The sequence below is a fragment of the Lycium barbarum genome, chromosome 10 (assembly GCF_019175385.1).
Source record: "Lycium barbarum isolate Lr01 chromosome 10, ASM1917538v2, whole genome shotgun sequence".
Lineage (NCBI taxonomy): Eukaryota > Viridiplantae > Streptophyta > Magnoliopsida > Solanales > Solanaceae > Lycium > Lycium barbarum.
Genome location: NC_083346.1, coordinates 2,075,489 through 2,095,234, shown reverse-complemented (window position 1 = coordinate 2,095,234; position 19,746 = coordinate 2,075,489). Strand labels below are relative to the sequence as shown.

The window sequence follows — 19,746 nt, the reverse complement described above, 5'->3', positions numbered from 1 at the left end:
GGGTTGTTAAAGAGATTTTAAAAAAAAAAAAAAAAAAAAAAAAAAGGAAGAAAGCGGCTTGTTAGATGCTATGGTGCCAATATAATCTTTAGACCCCAACTTATTTGGGACTGAAGCGCAGTTGTTGTTTGTTACAATAGACTCTTATGTAGCTAGCGGCCAGTGAAATCACTAAAAGTGTTGGTTGCATTAGAAGCTGATGATCCAGTAGTAATCGATGAGTCCACTGGTGTACTCTTATCCATGGTAATGATAGTAGGCCTGCTAGGAGTTCTCGTGCTTGTGCTACGATCACTTAATAGCATGACAACAACTTCCGACATGCTTGGCCTAAGATTAGCTGGTGATTGCGTACACATTAACGCGATCTCTATGATTTTCTTCACTTCTTGTTCATTGAATTCATTGGGGTCCAATGTCTCATCCACCAGTTTTTCAGTCATGCCAGTTTCGTGAAGTTTCCACGCCTATTTCACCATGCCACAGGTAAATGCATTAGAATGGTAAAGATAAGTTGGAAGAAAGTACTTAGTAAGAATGTGAAGAAAAAAAGGTATATTTGGAAATGAGAATTGACCTGTTCAAGGAGATATTCAGTGACAGGTTCAATTTTGATATCGTTGCTCCTCCGGCCACTGATTATTTCAAGAACAACGATGCCAAAGCTATAGACGTCAACCTTCTCCGTTAGATGTCCATGAATTGCATATTCTGGTGCGGTATATCCCCTGTTTCAATTGGATGTTTTTCAGTTGTTTATTTTCTCATAATGCTATTACTATAAACTCGAGCCGTTTGACTTACAAGGTACCAGCAAACTTAGTGCTAACATGACTCTGATCCTCAGGTAAAAGTCTTACAAGCCCAAAGTCAGCAATTTTTGTCTGGAATTCATCGTCTAGTAGAATGTTGCTGGATTTTATATCTCTATGGATGATGCAGACATGGAATTGCTCGTGCAGGTAGGCAAGGCCACGAGCTGTGCCACAGATTATATTGAATCGCTGCTTCCAGTTGAGCATCCCCCGTTTATCTCCTGCAAAACCATGAGAGGTAGGATGAGTTTAGATTTTTATTGAACATAAAGATCTGACTCGGAGAAAATAGTAAGCTGGATAGACAAAAAAATCAACCATATAAGTATCTTTCAAGGCTTCCATTTGCCATGTATTCATAAACAAGTAGTAGCTCTGCTCCTTTTATAGAACATCCCAAGAGACGGATGAGATTACGATGATGGACATTACTGATAAGCCGAACTTCAGTCTCAAAATCTGCCTTTGCTCTGCTCGAAAACATTGCTAGTTTTTTAACAGCAACTACATTTCCATTTTTCAAGGTGCCCTGTTCAATAACATTAGAATCATCATAATGAATTAAATTTAGCATATAAATGAAATACCAGTCATCGAAAATCCAAGATAATATAGTCCATTTTACTAATATAAGGATCTTCAACTGCTTTAGTGTTACATACCTTGTATACATCACCAAAACCACCTTCACCAAGTTTATTATTTTCACTGAAATCTTTGGTAGCAATTTTTAGGTCCTTGAATCTGTAGCTCACTGGGCCTCTCAGCTCAGTTGCTCCCAGTAAATTACCTGAACGTGAGATACTATATCAGTTACAAGATAATACACACGTAAGGACGAAAAGGAACCCCCCATTTCCCATTCTAAAGTTAAGAGAGACAGAGAAAATATATCTAGGGCTTTGAACTAAAGAAGATTTGGAAATGATCATCTAAAATTTACCTCTTTCGACTGCCTTTGGTTTTCTTGATAGTCGATACCATAGGAACGCAGCCAATATAATCAAAAGAAGTCCTACACCTCCAACCACACCTCCAATAATGGCGGCTTTCTTCTTGTTTGAACTTCCTGCATAAAGCACCGCCACCAATTATAAACTCGTCTTAAAACGAATTAATGCCTATGTTGCTCGGACTCTTTAAATCCTTGCCGTACCTATGTCGACACGACATGGGTGTGGGATCCACACCCATATTTGGTCTACTTACCTTGGGTGTTTTGACTTCATCCATGACCGAAAAGTAAAATGATGGGGTATTTGGTTTGATTTCTGGGTTTATGTATGGGAAATGTTTTGCTATTACATGAGATATCTCATGAATAAAATACATTAGGTGTTTATAAAGAATTAAATTTATTAGTTTTAGTTCAATAGCTTTAATTTCGAGATATATTCTTTATATGTAGTAATATACGTTTATTGGCCATATCCCAACACCCATATCTGCACTCGGATCCACTCCCCCGAATCCTAAAATTTATGTGATGAAGAATCCGACCTTTATATATGCACCCGTATTGGATACCTGCACTTGAGTCCGAGCAACTTAGACTAATACCAGCAAGAGTTGATAAAAAGAGAGGTTCATTTCCTACCTCCTCCACCAAGAAACTTTGTGATATCAGTTGTCATGTTATCAGCAAAAAAGGCTCTATCTGAGTACCTCATAAAACACGCTGCATCTACAGCCCTCCCTTCTGCATTTTTAGGCAAACAGCCTTCTATGTTCGTGTATGCAACTGTCAAGCAATCTTGGCAGCCCCTTTCCGTTATGGTTTCAGCACATTGAGCAACTCCATAGACAGTAACACCAGATGCTTCACTCTTCGTGGCTGCGAAGAAGCCACTAATTCTTGGAGTTGCGATGCTAAGATTCTTCAAGAGCTGTTGTGCCACAGGGTTCAAAGCATTTGGCCGAGAAGTTGTTCGATTCCCACAAATTGGTGCATTTCCTGGCTGTGTAGTGTCTTGGTAGAAGTTGTTGCTCTCATACCTTTAGAAAATAGGCACCAGTAGAGCAATGAGTTCATATAAGTTACTAGACGGACTGTACTTTCATTTTTATCTTTACATTCTAACATAATCAGCCATTATGAATCTTCTTTTTCACTTAAAAGATAACTTCCACTGATAAAAGAAGTGCTATCAGCTTCATGCTTTAACAATTGGAAATTCAATGATCAAAGTGTTTTTGTGTGTTTTCATCTGAAAAAGGAGACTCTTTCAGAAGGTGGTAAACATCTATGTTGCTCGGTTCCTCCAAAAATGCCAGGTCCTCTAAATATGAAGAACTTTTGAAGGATCTAACACACATTAGACGGTATTTTTTAAGGATCCGAGCAACATAAATTTACATATTATAGACTAAAATGTATTGGAAAAGTTGTACTTTTCACAGCGTTGAAGTTTAACGATTTTTTTTGAATCAGAGATTACCACAATGGATAAACAGGATCTCACATCAGACAAGATGGTTTACTTGGAATTATGATTCTTCAAAGAAATGAAACTATTGGGCATTATATGCAGGCCAATAATGATTTACATATTTCTGTTACCAATAATTTTGATTCTTGAATTTTGGCTACCAACACCATATGATTTATCATGATCAAGTCAAGGCTGCCGCATATCATTTGGTACTTGCTTCAGTTCCTCTCTTTTTGGAAATTTTGGAGAAGAGACATAAAGATCATGCAATTTTGATGTGAAAATACTAAGAGCAAGTGCATAGAGATTTCTAAATAAGAAGTTGGATAAAAATTTGCAGGAACAAAAAGTAGAGGCTTTGATAGTGTATTCACTGTCCTTAAGGAACTTATGCGCCTGCTACGTGTTGCTAGTTATTATGGCAGACTTCATTCCTTCAGAGAATGAAGGAATGAAGAAATCAGGTAAATTTGTTACATTATATTGACTACAGCCTTCGTTTAACAGGTGGGTTTGTGGGTTGGAAACAACCGGCTTCTGCATCAATAAACACCCGATAAACGCCACCGTGAACCACCAAACGTAGTTAGCCATTTCTGAGAATTTGGTCCGCAGAAATTCAGGTAATAATGCAAAGGAAAGATCATGATGTTTGAAGGTGAGATATTTATTCTATATACACAGAGATTATGACAGCATTGATGTATGTTTAGCTTTATATTATCTGCTGGAAATGGAACAAGAAATTATAATATATTTTCGGCATAATTTCAGAGACCTGCCTTGGTTTAATAAATGTAAGCACTCAAGAGTGCTGATGGAAATGAACAGTGTAGGTTGAATATTCCAACTCTAAAGTTGTATTTGTCTACTTGAAGGGGGGGATTTTGTTAATAACTTAGTATTTTGTAAGTAAGAAAGGGCAATTTTGGAATGGTATATAAACTTTATTAGTTAAACCAATCTTGTTAGGTATAAATCCTAATGGAGGTAAGTGTAATATATCAAACCCCAAAGGAGATTAGTGTTACAAAAGTAAACCCGAGGGGAGGTATATCCGAAATTATTTCTATTTTCTTTTGTTTTTTTTTCCTTTTCCTATGGAAGAAAAAGAAAACAGCCCATTGAGGCAGGGGATGATGGAAAAACCACTGAGAAAATAACATAAAGTTCTCTATATTTAGGGTAGGTCTAAAATAATCTCTTAAATATACCTCTGAGTAGTTTTGGTTCTATAGGTTTGTCAAAAGTGAGCACTTTTGGTATCCGTTAAATATTTAACAAACTCTAGTTAGATTTAACAGGAAAAATTCATCCACTCAGAGGTCTCGGGTTCAAGCTTGGCAAATGAAAAAACTTCTGCTAGGAAGATCGTCTACCCAAAATAACCCTTATGCGATGCAAATCTAGATTAATCGGATAATGTAAGTTCCTAATACCAGATAAGAAAGAGGTCAATGGTGGGGTTGGTTGCTTTAGTCTCAATAATTTTTGTTTTTGAGACTTCTTGGTAAAACTATGAAAATATATTATGCAGTTCTCATGATCATATGATGTATTTCTTACTTGAGTTTTAGTATGACGCACGTGCATGAGCAGATAGTAGTAACATTCTAACAAAGGATGACAAAATACTCTCTCTATTCCATCTTAGAATGCTAAGAAATGACATATTTCTATATTTAAAAATAGTGTAATCCTCAACAATATTATTTTATAGCCATACAAATACCATGACATGTTTAATACATAAATAATAATTGTGTCATATAGGTCGAGAAAGTTTTTTTTCTTTCTCATTGAGACTTTATTTAAGGCTTTAATTCAAAAACTAAAAGTAGGAAATGACATTTCCAAGAAATAGGAAAATTATTCAAATTGGACAAAGAGGTCATGTTCTTTGCTTCCTTATTGCTCAAATTGGACCCATTGCCCTGTCTTCTTCTTCTGGCTGGCTAATGTAAAATCAACTCCACGTGGCGCGCATCCGGAGTAGTTTGGTCCTCAACGTAGATACCGAACATCGAGTGGGAAGCCAATTGAATTATTGTATTGACGTGGCCCTAGTATGCTTTCCCTACAATGGAGGGTTAAATCATGTGAAAGCTTCTCTTCTGTTTGTTGTTAGAATCACTAGTATCCATGGAATATTTAGCATAAAAAAGGGCCTACACCTTAATTTGCATTTCCAACTTGTGCAAGAACCTCTTAGGAATAGGAATCTTTCATAATTAACTAAAATAATAGAAATTTCTCAACTAGTAAAAGAACCTTGATAGGATCTTCCATAATTGTGAGTTTCATGTTGTACAAGGAGTTCTACTCTTGCTTGTACTTTCCATCTTTTTACTATTGTACACATGAGTATTCAAGAACCATTCTGTAAAGCTTTTTAATGGTTGTAGCTTTCTGGCCAACCATCTATCTTACAATGAGGACAAAAGGGGGTTGTGGGCGGGAGGGGGGGGGGGGGGGGGGGGGGGGTGTTGTTAAAGAGATAAAAAAAAAAAAAAAAAAAAGGAAGAAAGCGGCTTGTTAGACGCTATGGTGCCAATATAATCTTTAGACCCCAACTTATTTGGGACTGAAGCGCAGTTGTTGTTTGTTACAATATACTCTTATGTAGCTAGCGGCCAGTGAAATCACTAAACGTGTTGGTTGCATTAGAAGCTGATGATCCAGTAGTAATCGATGAATCCACTGGTGTACTCTTATCCATGGTAATGATAGTAGGCCTGCTAGGAGTTCTCGTGCTTGTGCTACGATCACTTAATAGCATGACAACAACTTCCGACATGCTTGGCCTAAGATTAGCTGGTGATTGCGTACACATTAACGCGATCTCTATGATTTTCTTCACTTCTTGTTCGTTGTATTCATTGGGGTCCAATGTCTCATCCACCAGTTTTTCAGTCATGCCAGTTTCGTGAAGTTTCCACGCCTATTTCACCATGCCACAGGTAAATGCATTAGAATGGTAAAGATAAGTTGGAAGAAAGTACTTAGTAAGAATGTGAAGAAAAAAAGGTATATTTGGAAATGAGAATTGACCTGTTCAAGGAGATATTCAGTGACAGGTTCAATTTGCATATCGTTGCTCCTCCGGCCACTGATTATTTCAAGAACAACGATGCCAAAGCTATAGACGTCAACCTTCTCCGTTAGATGCCCATGAATTGCATATTCTGGTGCGGTATATCCCCTATTTCAATTGGATGTTTTTCAGTTGTTTATTTTCTCATAATGCTATTACTATAAACTCGAGCCGTTTGACTTACAAGGTACCAGCAAACTTAGTGCTAACATGACTCTGATCCTCAGGTAAAAGTCTTACAAGCCCAAAGTCAGCAATTTTTGTCTGGAATTCATCGTCTAGTAGAATGTTGCTGGATTTTATATCTCTATGGATGATGCAGACATGGAATTGCTCGTGCAGGTAGGCAAGGCCACGAGCTGTGCCACAGATTATATTGAATCGCTGCTTCCAGTTGAGCATCCCCCGTTTATCTCCTGCAAAACCATGAGAGGTAGGATGAGTTTAGATTTTTATTGAACATAAAGATCTGACTCGGAGAAAATAGTAAGCTGGATAGACAAAAAAATCAACCATATAAGTATCTTTCAAGGCTTCCATTTGCCATGTATTCATAAACAAGTAGTAGCTCTGCTCCTTTTATAGAACATCCCAAGAGACGGATGAGATTACGATGATGGACATTACTGATAAGCCGAACTTCAGTCTCAAAATCTGCCTTTGCTCTGCTCGAAAACATTGCTAGTTTTTTAACAGCAACTACATTTCCATTTTTCAAGGTGCCCTGTTCAATAACATTAGAATCATCATAATGAATTAAATTTAGCATATAAATGAAATACCAGTCATCGAAAATCCAAGATAATATAGTCCATTTTACTAATATAAGGATCTTCAACTGCTTTAGTGTTACATACCTTGTATACATCACCAAAACCACCTTCACCAAGTTTATTATTTTCACTGAAATCTTTGGTAGCAATTTTTAGGTCCTTGAATCTGTAGCTCACTGGGCCTCTCAGCTCAGTTGCTCCCAGTATATTACCTGAACGCGAGATACTATATCAGTTACAAGATAACACACACGTAAGGACGAAAAGGAACCCCCCATTTCCCATTCTAAAGTTAAGAGAGACAGAGAAAATATATCTAGGGCTTTGAACTAAAGAAGATTTGGAAATGATCATCTAAAATTTACCTCTTTCGGCTGCCTTTGGTTTTCTTGATAGTCGATACCATAGGAACACAGCCAATATAATCAAAAGAAGTCCTACACCTCCAACCACACCTCCAATAATGGCGGCTTTCTTCTTGTTTGAACTTCCTGCATAAAGCACCGCCACCAATTATAAACTCGTCTTAAAACGAATTAATGCCTATGTTGCTCGGACTCTTCAAATCCTTGCCGTACCCATGTCGACACGACATGGGTGTGGGATCCACACCCATATTTGGTCTACTTACCTTGGGTGTTTTGACTTCATCCATGACCGAAAAGTAAAATGATGGGGTATTTGGTTTGATTTCTGGGTTTATGTATGGGAAATGTTTTGCTATTACATGAGATATCTCATGAATAAAATACATTAGGTGTTTATAAAGAATTAAATTTATTAGTTTTAGTTCAATAGCTTTAATTTCGAGATATATTCTTTATATGTAGTAATATACGTTTATTGGCCATATCCCAACACCCATATCTGCACTCGGATCCACTCCCCCGAATCCTAAAATTTATGTGATGAAGAATCCGACCTTTATATATGCACCTGTATTGGATACCTGCACTTGAGTCCGAGCAACTTAGACTAATACCAGCAAGAGTTGAGAAAAAGAGAGGTTCATTTCCTACCTCCTCCACCAAGAAACTTTGTGATATCAGTTGTCATGTTATCAGCAAAAAAGGCTCTATCTGAGTACCTCATAAAACACGCTGCATCTACAGCCCTCCCTTCTGCATTTTTAGGCAAACAGCCTTCTATGTTCGTGTATGCAACTGTCAAGCAATCTTGGCAGCCCCTTTCCGTTATGGTTTCAGCACATTGAGCAACTCCATAGACAGTAACACCAGATGCTTCACTCTTCGTGGCTGCGAAGAAGCCACTAATTCTTGGAGTTGCGATGCTAAGATTCTTCAAGAGCTGTTGTGCCACAGGGTTCAAAGCATTTGGCCGAGAAGTTGTTCGATTCCCACAAATTGGTGCATTTCCTGGTTGTGTAGTGTCTTGGTAGAAGTTGTTGCTCTCATACCTTTAGAAAATAGGCACCAGTAGAGCAATGAGTTCATATAAGTTACTAGACGGACTGTACTTTCATTTTTATCTTTACATTCTAACATAATCAGCCATTATGAATCTTCTTTTTCACTTAAAAGATAACTTCCACTGATAAAAGAAGTGCTATCAGCTTCATGCTTTAACAATTGGAAATTCAATGATCAAAGTGTTTTTGTGTGTTTTCATCTGAAAAAGGAGACTCTTTCAGAAGGTGGTAAACATCTATGTTGCTCGGTTCCTCCAAAAATGCCAGGTCCTCTAAATATGAAGAACTTTTGAAGGATCTAACACACATTAGACGGTATTTTTTAAGGATCCGAGCAACATAAATTTACATATTATAGACTAAAATGTATTGGAAAAGTTGTACTTTTCACAGCGTTGAAGTTTAACGATTTTTTTTGAATCAGAGATTACCACAATGGATAAACAGGATCTCACATCAGACAAGATGGTTTACTTGGAATTATGATTCTTCAAAGAAATGAAACTATTGGGCATTATATGCAGGCCAATAATGATTTACATATTTCTGTTACCAATAATTTTGATTCTTGAATTTTGGCTACCAACACCATATGATTTATCATGATCAAGTCAAGGCTGCCGCATATCATTTGGTACTTGCTTCAGTTCCTCTCTTTTCGGAAATTTTGGAGAAGAGACATAAAGATCATGCAATTTTGATGTGAAAAATACTAAGAGCAAGTGCATAGAGATTTCTAAATAAGAAGTTGGATAAAAATTTGCAGGAACAAAAAGTAGAGGCTTTGATAGTGTATTCACTGTCCTTAAGGAACTTATGCGCCTGCTACGTGTTGCTAGTTATTATGGCAGACTTCATTCCTTCAGAGATTGACAAAGTCAAACGAAATTCGAGTTCAACAAAACTTGAATTTCCACAAGAACACAGAATGAATATTTCAAAGAATTGAGCAGAGAAGAACACTCGGGCGAAATTTTGATATTTCTATCAATGAGGAACAACTTGTCTTTATCTTTTCAATACTAACTCTTCTCAATCTATGTTGTCAGACTCTTCAAAAATCTCGACGAGTGTGTGTCTGATCATTTTTGGACGATCCGACACAGGTAGAGTCCAAGCAACATAGTTTTCAATCACTAACTAATACTAAGATAAGAAACTTATATAGCCGGCTCCAACTAGCTTTTTTTTTTTCAGGCAAAACTCACCTGAGGAAGCAACCATCATAGGTGACCCGAGCCCCGTTTGCACCAGAGCAAGTTCTGATGAAAGAAACAGCAGCATCATAACAGGAGACACAATCAGCTCTTGACATATACTTTCTGCATTCAACCATAGCATAAACAGCCTGTTTCGTGGTGGCGAATCGCTTATTTTGATTCGACAACTGGTTCCTTAAATCATCAAAACTAGCATTAAGCCCTCTGAAGAAATCAGGTTTTGTTGCATTGTATTGACTACAGCCTTTGCCTAACAGGTTGGTTTGTGGCTCGGAAAAAACCGGCTTCTGTATCGATATACAGCCGATAATCACCACCATCAACCGCCACCAGACATAGCTAGCCATGTCTTAGAATTTGGTCCAAAGAATGGGAAAAGATAAGATGTTTGAAGATGAAAAGTTAGTTTTTATTATATCTACACAGCAGGACATAGTCAACAATATGCTGTACTATTGACAACATTAATGCATGGTCAACTGTTTGATTATCTGTTGGAAATGAGCTAGAAGATTAGAATATCTTCTGTCTTTCTCTTTTTGTCTTGTTTTTCCCAGTGGATTTGATAAGAGTTTTTTAACACAAATAGTCCCTGAAATTTGAGGGTAAGGCAGCTTTAGTCTCTATTGTTTTATTTTGAGTGTATATGGGCTTTCAGTTTGCAAAAAAAGTCGAGCACTTTTAGTCCAACTGACGAAATATCCAACGAGCCATTGAAGTTTGAAATTAAAGAAAATTTCAGGTGACTAGAGGAAAATTTATCCTGATAGAGATCTTTTTTCTGCCAATTTTAGCACTAATCATAGAAAAATCGAAAAGTCTGACAAGAACATATCAACATAACTTAAAAGAAATCTATCAATATTGAATATAAATCGTGATCGGGGAAAACTGAAATTAGGCGAGTAGACCCCAATCGCGATCGTTATGTAACTTGGGAGCTTCAAAAACACATGACATTTGTTTCGTCAGTTGGACTAAAAGTGCTTAACCTTGTGCAAACTTAAAGGATTATATGTACTCAAAGCAATACAATATGGATGAATAGAGACTAATCCCAGACTTAGTGGACCATTTGGGTTAAAAACTCGATTTAGCAAAGAAACAAGAAAAAGAGCCCATTAATGCAATGGATATGATGGCTAAGAGGCTAACCACTCATTGCCTCAAAATTCTTTTTCGACATACTATATTAAATGTACATTGTACCAATAATAAAAAAGAAAAAAAGGTAAATGTACATTCTGTTGGCTCATGGAGGGTTGACCTAATCACATGAAAGCTTTAGACAATTTACAATAGGTTTTGGGTGTGAAAAAGTAAGAAAAACTGTCGTTTATAGAATTAAAAAAGCCAATTAATAATTATGTTGCGTAAGTGGAAAGTTAGCTCCCCATATTTGACTCGACTCAAGATTTAATTGATAAAACTATTCAAGCAAGTGTTGTTTGTTAAATGATTAAGTAGGCTCAACTTAAACTATAGTAAATAAGAATAATAATTTGTGATATTTTTTATCAGGAGTGGAGCTAAAGGGGCAAGAGGGTTGAAATTACATTATATATATAATTTATTTATTTTTATATATATATATATAATAGATATTGAATCTCTTGATAAAATTCTCGCTTCCGTCACTGCCTATGAGGTTATAAGTTTGAATCTTTGTCTAGGAAGTTACAATCGAATTCTTTGTTTTTCTTTGAATCAATTCTCTTGTACAACTTGAGGAAAAAAATGAAGTGCTGATCACTCTATACGTGATGTAATGAAGACCAAGTATGATACTACCTTCGAACATTTTTAATTATAGTTTAAGGTTTTGATATATCATTAAAAAGCTATTTAGTAGTACTAGTCATGATATTAGACTAGCTTACCTGATCTCTTCCTTAGGGGGAATTTTACAAAGAAATTAAAGCTTTTTTATTTTTTTAAAGTGATAAATATTTTGGACCTAATTTGTTTTGGCTAAAATGACAGATTAAAATCATTGGATGGATTATATAATTTTTTTCTTGTGATTTGTATGATTGTATCAACGAATTCGCTTTTTACCAGAAAATTACTCCCTCCGGATAAAAAAAGAATCCACTTAGCCTTTTTTTTTTTTGGAATAAAAAAAGAGTTCACTTAGCAAATTAAGAAAGAATTAACCTTGTTTTTTCATATTTGCCCCTATTGAGTATTATATGATCAAATCTCAATGCCTATTTAATTAGGAGTAGTTTAGTCAAATTACCTATTTTTGTCTAGGAGTTAGTATTTTCTTAAGGGGTGTGTAAATGGCTAAGCGGACTTTTTTTTTTTTATCCTGAGGAAGTAGTCAACTTGAATCATCACATGGCATGATGGTGATATCGACAAATTTAGTACATTGAATTAGTTGCAAGTTCCTATCAGTTGACTGAAAAAATGACGACCATAGAATCATATGCAGAATTTTTGGCTCATATATTTGCTGCCTTTTTAAAAAAAAAAATGGAATATGAGCTAAATGAGTTTAAGACATACTATATAAGTCTGAACATTATGGTTATACTATATTTTTCACCTTTTATGCATTACTGTATGTCATTTAAATTATACCTAACTTAAAACTGAAATTATAATATACCTAGCACCTTATTATTCTCAAGTGGCTTAGATTTTGTTCAATTGCCAGTTTTTCTGTTATTTACAATTTAATAGCCGGCACAATTCCTTATGCACAATTTAACTAAATGAAATAGACGTGCCATAAATGTCTGTCATCATTAATTGCCAAAAATAAGTGTGAAGACGTGTATCGTCTTAGCATCACAGATTATTTTCTCAGTAATTAAGTTATGTTTTCTATAATACTTAGCCGTCACAATTTATATAATGCTGTATCTATTTTAGAATTTTCTATATTTTTATAGTACAACCTTTTTTTTCTATAATTTTGAGAAGTTCCGAAAATTAGAATCTTTTTAACTGGTTGAATATAAGTTTGGATTAGGGCCGGGCATAAATACCGAAAACCGAAAAACCGAACCGAAACTTGAACAAACCGAACCGAACCGAACTAGTTTGGTTCGGTGTTTGGTGTCCACCTTCAAAAAACCGAAACCGAAATAGCCTAACCGAAGTTTGGTAAAACCGAACCAAAAAAACCGAACACACACTGAAATTTAATACATTACCCAAAAAAATTAAAATAGTCTAGACCCATTAAGTTTAAAACAAAAAAACTCAATTGTAACAAGCCCTCTTTTGCATTTGTATCCCTAATTTTCTACTTCAGTTGAGAAAATCAAATATGTTAAGGAAGGCAACTAGGATGTGTCTTTAGGATTAATGTATGTCCTTTATGTGTTTTCTTAATTATTCTTACGGTATGTATATAACACCTAATAATCCTATATCATGGTTATAGTTTTCTATTCTTGTATATCCTGTTTGTTTGATTTTGATTTCAATTTATCAATTTTATGTTTTATTGCTTTTGAGAATATGAATTAGTGTTAAGGGAATCGCTTCTAATATCATATCAAAAAAACCGAATTGAAAAAACCGAAACCGAACTTTAAAAAACCGAAACCGAAAGAACCGAACCGAACTAGTTTGATTCGGTGTCCACCTTCAAAAAACCGAACCCGAAATAGCCAAATCGAAGTTTGATAAAACCGAACCGAAAAAACGAATGCCCACCCCTAATTTGGATATTATATTTTTGTCCGTATTCAAGTTAAATCTATGTTCCACTTGACAAGTGTGTATATTATATTCTTTTCTATTTCTACTATATTAGAAGCACCGGTTGGTGCTCCTTTCGTCGTCCGTTGTGGACCCCCCCCCAATGTCCCCCCATAAAAAAAAAATTTAGGCCCCATATTAAACACCATCCAGTATTAAAAAAAGTGAAACCCACCACATCCAAACTCACGGGAAAAAAAAGTGGACCCCATATTAACAAAATCAAGTAATATTGAAAAAAAAAAGTGAATCTCATATTTAAAAAACAAACAATGTTAAAAAAAATGTGGGCCCCATATTAAACACCATGCGTATTCGTAGCAAATATTAATATAATAAAGTTTTAAATACGGAGTACAAACTACAATGTTATATTAATCGTGTTTTGAACATAGTATCCCATATTTTACTACTATATTAGAAGCACCGGTTGGTGCTCCTTTTTCGTCGTCCGTTGTGGACCCCCCCATAAAAAAAAAAAATTGGGTCCCATATTAAACAGGCCTATAAAAAAAAATTGGGTCCCATATTAAACATCATCCAGTATTAAAAAAAGAAAAGAAAAAAAGTGAAACCCACCACATCCAAACTCACGGGAAAAAAAAATAAACCTCATATTAACAAAATCAAGCAATATTAAAAAAAAAAAAGTGAATCTCATATTTAAAAAACAAACAATGTTAAAAAAAAAATGTGGGCCCCATATTAAACACCATGCGTATTCGTAGCAAACACTAATATAATAAAGTTTTAAATACGGAGCACAAACTACAATGTTATATTAATCGTGTTTTGAACATAGTATCCCATATTTTACTACTATATTAGAAGCACCGGTTGGTGCTCCTTTTTTGTCGTCCGTGGACCCCCCCATAAAAAAAAAAAATTGGGCCCCATATTAAACAGGCCCATAAAAAATAAAAAATAAAAATTTTTGGGCCCCATATTAAACAGGCCCATAAAAAAAATTGTAAAAAAAAAATTGTGGGACCCATATTAAACACCATCCAGTATTAAAAAAAGAAAAGAAAAAAAGTGGAACCCACCACATCCAAACTCACGGAAAAAAAAAGTGGACCCCATAAAAAGTGGACCCCATATTAACAAAATCAAGCAATATTGAAAAAAAAAAGTGAATCTCATATTTAAAAAACAAACAATGTTAAAAGAAAAATATGGGCCCCATATTAAACACCATGCGCATTCGTAGCAAACACTAATATAATAAAGTTTTAAATACGGAGCACAAACTACAATGTTATTTTAATCGTGTTTTAAACATAGTATCCCATATTAACAAAATCAAGCAATATATATATATAAAAAATGAATCCCATATTAAAAAAAATAAACAATGTCAAAAAAAAAATGCAGACTTTGTATTCTTAGCAAACACTAATATAATAAAGTTTTAGATACGGAGCACAAATTACAATGTTATATCAATCGTGTTTTGAACATAGTATATATATAAAAATAAAAATAAAAATAAAAATTGGGCCTCATATTAAACAGGCACATAAAAAAAAATTGTAAAAAAAAAATTGTGGGCCCCATATTAAACACCATCCAGTTTTTAAAAAAGAAAAAAGAAAAAAAGTGGAACCCACCACATCCAAACTCACGGGAAAAAAAAATAAACCTCATATTAACAAAATCAAGCAATATTAAAAAAAAAAAAAGTGAATTCCATATTAAAAAAACAAACAATGTTAAAAAAAAAAATTGTGGGCCCCATATTAAACACCGTGCGTATTCGTAACAAACACTAATATAATAAAGTTTTAAATACGGAGCACAAACTACAATGTTATATTAATCTTGTTTTGAACATATTATCCCATATTGACAAAATCAAGCAATATATATATAAAAAAAATGAATCCCATATTAAAAAAATAAACAATGTCAAAAAAAAAGTGCAGACTTTGTATTCTTAGCAAACACTAATATAATAAAGTTTATATATATATATAAACATATATATATTATATGCATAAAAATAGTACAAACTAATAATGTCCAAAAGGGTGGGCCACATACTAAACAACACCAAGCAATATAAAAAATAAAAAATAAACAATGTCAAAAAAAAAAAAGTGCAGACTTTGTATTCTTAGCAAACACTAATATAATAAAGTTTTAGATACGAAGCATAAATTACAATGTTATATTAATCGTGTTTTGAACATAATATATATATATATATATATATATATATATATATATATATATATATATATTATATGAATAAAAATAGTGCAAACTAATAATGTCCTAAAGGGTGGGCCCCATACTTAAAAAACACCAAGCAATATAAAAAAAAAAACTATATAAAGTATGGGTTTAGACCCATGCTTCGTCGTCCATTGTCCCTTAAAAAAAAGGGTGGGCCCCATACTAAATAACACCGAACAATAAAAAAAAGTGGAACTCACCACATCCAAACTCACGGAAAAAAAAAGTGGACCCCATATTAACAGAATCAAGCAATATTAAAAAAAATGTCAATCCCATATTAATAAAACAAACAATGTTAAAAAACAAATCGTAAAAAAAAAAAAAACAAATAATGAATAAGGTAAATTAGTCAAATTATAATTCTAATCGACGTTTTCTTAAAAACCATCCAAAAGACAACATGACAAGTAAAATGAGCTAAACCGAGAATATTTACCAAAAATTAAAAAATAGTATTTCTTCGTTTAAATAGAAAATCAATTTAGAAAATCAGTTTCTACTTTGTTTCATTTTAAACATGTAAAATTAATTTAATAATTTGAATTAGAATTATCTAAATCAAAATTTGATAAAAAATAATAAGTATTTTACACCTTTAAATTAATCGAATTAAAATTGAAAGTATCAACTGATGCTTAAATATTGCTATTATTTTATCTCAAACAGAGGAAAATAGTTTCCTTTTAAACAAGTCTTCTCTTTTAAAAAGTATTAATAAAATTTCGTAGCAAACACGAATAAAATAAAGTTCTAGATACGGAGCACAAACGACAATGTTATATTAATCGTATTTTGAATATAGTATATATATATATATATATATATATATATATATATATTATCATTATCTAAACACAACTACATATACATACATACACTATAATCCGAAGTGTTGGGCCCGTGCGCTGCACGGGCATAGGCCATCTAGTATTCTAACTATTTAGAAGAGTGAGTTCAACTCACTTTTTCGTCATCCGTTTTCAATTTAGTAAAAAAAAAATTGTGAGCCCCACCCATATATATTAAAAACAACAATTAATATAAAAAAAAAATGCGGGCCCCATAATTCTATGGCATATATATATCCGTTCCAATTTTTTTTTTTTAAAAAGTTGTGAGCCCCATATATATTAAACAACAACTAATATTAAAAAAAAATAGTGTAAATTAATAATGCAAAAAAAAAGTGCATTCCGTATTAAAAAATTAAACAATATTCATGTAATTTTCAAAGTATCTCATTAAGTCAATAATGATGGATTCATTGTCATGTGCGTATTTGTAGCAAACACTAATATAATAAATTTTTAAATACGGGGCACAAACTACAATATTATATTAATCGTGTTTTGAACATAGTATCTCATATTGACAAAATCAAACAATATATATAAAAAAAAGTGAATCCCATATTAAAAAAAAAAACAATGTCAAAAAAAAGTGCACACTTTGTATTCGTAGCAAACACTAATATAATAAAGTTTTAGATACGGAGCACAAATTATTTTAACATAATATATATATATATATTATATGCATAAAAATAGTGCAAACTAATAATGTCCAAAAGGGTGGACCCTATACTAAACAACACCAAGCAATATATAAAAAAAAAAAAACTATATAAAGGATGGGTTTAGACCCATGCTTCGTCGTCCGTTGTCCCTTAAAAAAAAGGTGGGCCCCATACTAAATAACACCGAGCAATAAAAAAAAAGGAAGAAAAAAAGGTGAAACTCGCCATCTCCAAACTCATGGGAAAAAAAGTGGACCCTATATTATCAAAATCAAGCAATATCAAAAAAAAAAAAAAGTGAACCCCATATTAAAAAAATATAATGTTAAAAACAAAAAGTGATGGCTTTGTATTCGTAGCAAACACTAATATAATAAAGTTTTAGATACAGAGCACAAACTACAATGTTATATTAATCGTGTTTTGAACATAGTATATGTAGATATATTATATGCATAAAAATAGTACAAACTAATAATGTCAAAAAAAAAAAAAAAGGTGCACCCATAAAGGGTGGACCTCATACTAAACAACATCAAACAATATAAAAATAAAAATAAAAAGTGGAACCCACCATCTCCAAACTCACTGTAAAAAAAAGTGGATCCCATATTAACAAAATCAAACAATATCAAAAAAAAAAAAAAGTGAACCCTATATTAAAAAAAATAATGTAAAAAAAAGTGCAGACTTTGTATTCATAGTAAACACTAATATACTAAAGTTTTAGATACGGAGTACAAACTACAATGTTATAGTAATTGTGTTTTGAACATAGTGTGTGTGTATATATATATGTGTGTGTGTGTGCGCGCGCGCCTAAAAATAATGCAAATTAATAATTTCCAAAAAACAAAAGTGCACTCCATATCAAAAAATCAAACAATATTCATGTAATTTCCAAAGTATCTCATTAAGTCAATAATGATGGATTCATTGCCACGTGCGTATCAATCCATTAGTGGGAGCAAATCAAATTGCTTTTCTTCAAAAAGTTAAGTAGTCAAACCATACAGTTTTTTTATTTTATTTTATATTAGCCTGAGATCTAATCTAGATATTAAACTGTTGTATTTACTATTCCGCCATGTCATTTATTTGTTATGTTCACTAAAATAAATATACTTAAAATATTTATATTTTAAAATAAGATAGAATTTAATTACTTTTTTATTTTTATTTTTACTCTAATAAATGTGAAAAGAGATTAATGTTGTAAAAAAAATATATCAAATGGAGATCAAATAATGAATAAGGTGAATAAGTCAAACTATAATTCTAAACGACGTTTCCTTAAAAAATCATGCAAAAGACAACATGACAAGTAAAATGAGCTAAACCGAGAATATTTACCAAAATTAAAAAATAGTATTTCTTCATTTAAATAGAAAATCAATTTCTACTTTGTTTCGTTTTAAACATGTAAATTAATTTAATAATTTGAATTAGAATTATTCAAATCAAAATTTGATAAAAAATAATAAGTATTTTACACCTTTAAATTAATCGAATTAAAATTGAAAGTATCAATTGATGCTTGAATATTGCTATTGTTTTATCTCAAAGAGAGGAAAATAGTTTCCTTTTAAACAAATCTTCTCTTTTAAAAAATATTAATAAATTTGCCGATTTTGTATTCGTAGCAAACATTAATATAATAAAATTTTAGATACGGAGGACAACTATAATGTTATATCAATTGTGTTTTGAACATAATATATATATATATATATATATATATATATATATATATAATCACTATTCAAAAACAACTATATACACATAGATACACTATAATCTAAAGTGTTGAGCCCGTGCGCAGCACGGGCATAGGCCGTCTAGTATATGTATAAGAGTTGGTTTCAACGTGTCAGTTTTTGAACATAAATGAAAATTTTAAGGCTATTTTTGTCTTTGAGACATATTTGCAAGATTAACCTGCTTAAGCACGGGCATAGGCCGTCTAGTATATGTATAAGAGTTGGTTTCAACGTGTCAGTTTTTGAACATAAATGAAAATTTTAAGGCTATTTTAGTCTTTGAGACATATTTGCAAGATTAACCAGCTTAAGATGGGTGTCTTCTCTGCTTTATGATTTGGACCTTATTACTCTAGAAAAAAGTCCATGCTTTTCTGTTAAATTACAGATCATGCCCTGGTGGCTCCATTGGAAGATAGGCCATTATGTTAAGGGATTTGATAAGGTGATAATTGATACTAATTAATCATGAATAAATACTAAAATTTTATGTATAAATACATGTTACATACTCCCTCTCTTCTTTTTTACTTGGTCTGTATATTAAAAGTAGAAGATCTTTTATTTGTCTATTTTAGCAATTCGGGTAAGATTTATTATTTTCTTTCAATATTATCCTTATCATTAAGTAACTACATACATAAAATATTAATAGTCGAACTTAGATTTTCAAAGCATAATTAATGAGATTAATTTAGTAAAATAATTTCCTAATAAATTTCTTTTCAAGGGGAGTATCGAGTCAA

General features: G+C 32.9%; 2 protein-coding genes across 2 annotated transcripts; both read right to left on the bottom strand.

The window, feature by feature from the left end:
- Positions 1-71: 71 nt before the first annotated feature.
- On the bottom strand, positions 72-3,841 carry LOC132615264 (cold-responsive protein kinase 1-like). Its single transcript, XM_060329835.1, has 8 exons — positions 3,675-3,841; positions 2,413-2,810; positions 1,759-1,884; positions 1,478-1,605; positions 1,134-1,344; positions 805-1,036; positions 578-728; positions 72-467 (listed from the first exon to the last, which is right to left on the bottom strand). Exons 1-8 carry the CDS (start codon positions 3,839-3,841, stop codon positions 153-155), a joined length of 1,728 nt encoding a protein of 575 aa, XP_060185818.1. The 3' UTR covers positions 72-152.
- A 1,612-nt stretch (positions 3,842-5,453) lies between these two features.
- On the bottom strand, positions 5,454-10,260 carry LOC132616170 (cold-responsive protein kinase 1-like). The gene is made up of 8 exons (XM_060330779.1): positions 9,752-10,260; positions 8,134-8,531; positions 7,480-7,605; positions 7,199-7,326; positions 6,855-7,065; positions 6,526-6,757; positions 6,299-6,449; positions 5,454-6,188 (listed from the first exon to the last, which is right to left on the bottom strand). The coding sequence occupies exons 1-8, from the start codon at positions 10,108-10,110 to the stop codon at positions 5,874-5,876; spliced, it is 1,920 nt and encodes a 639-aa protein (XP_060186762.1). The 5' UTR covers positions 10,111-10,260; the 3' UTR covers positions 5,454-5,873.
- Positions 10,261-19,746: the final 9,486 nt, after the last annotated feature.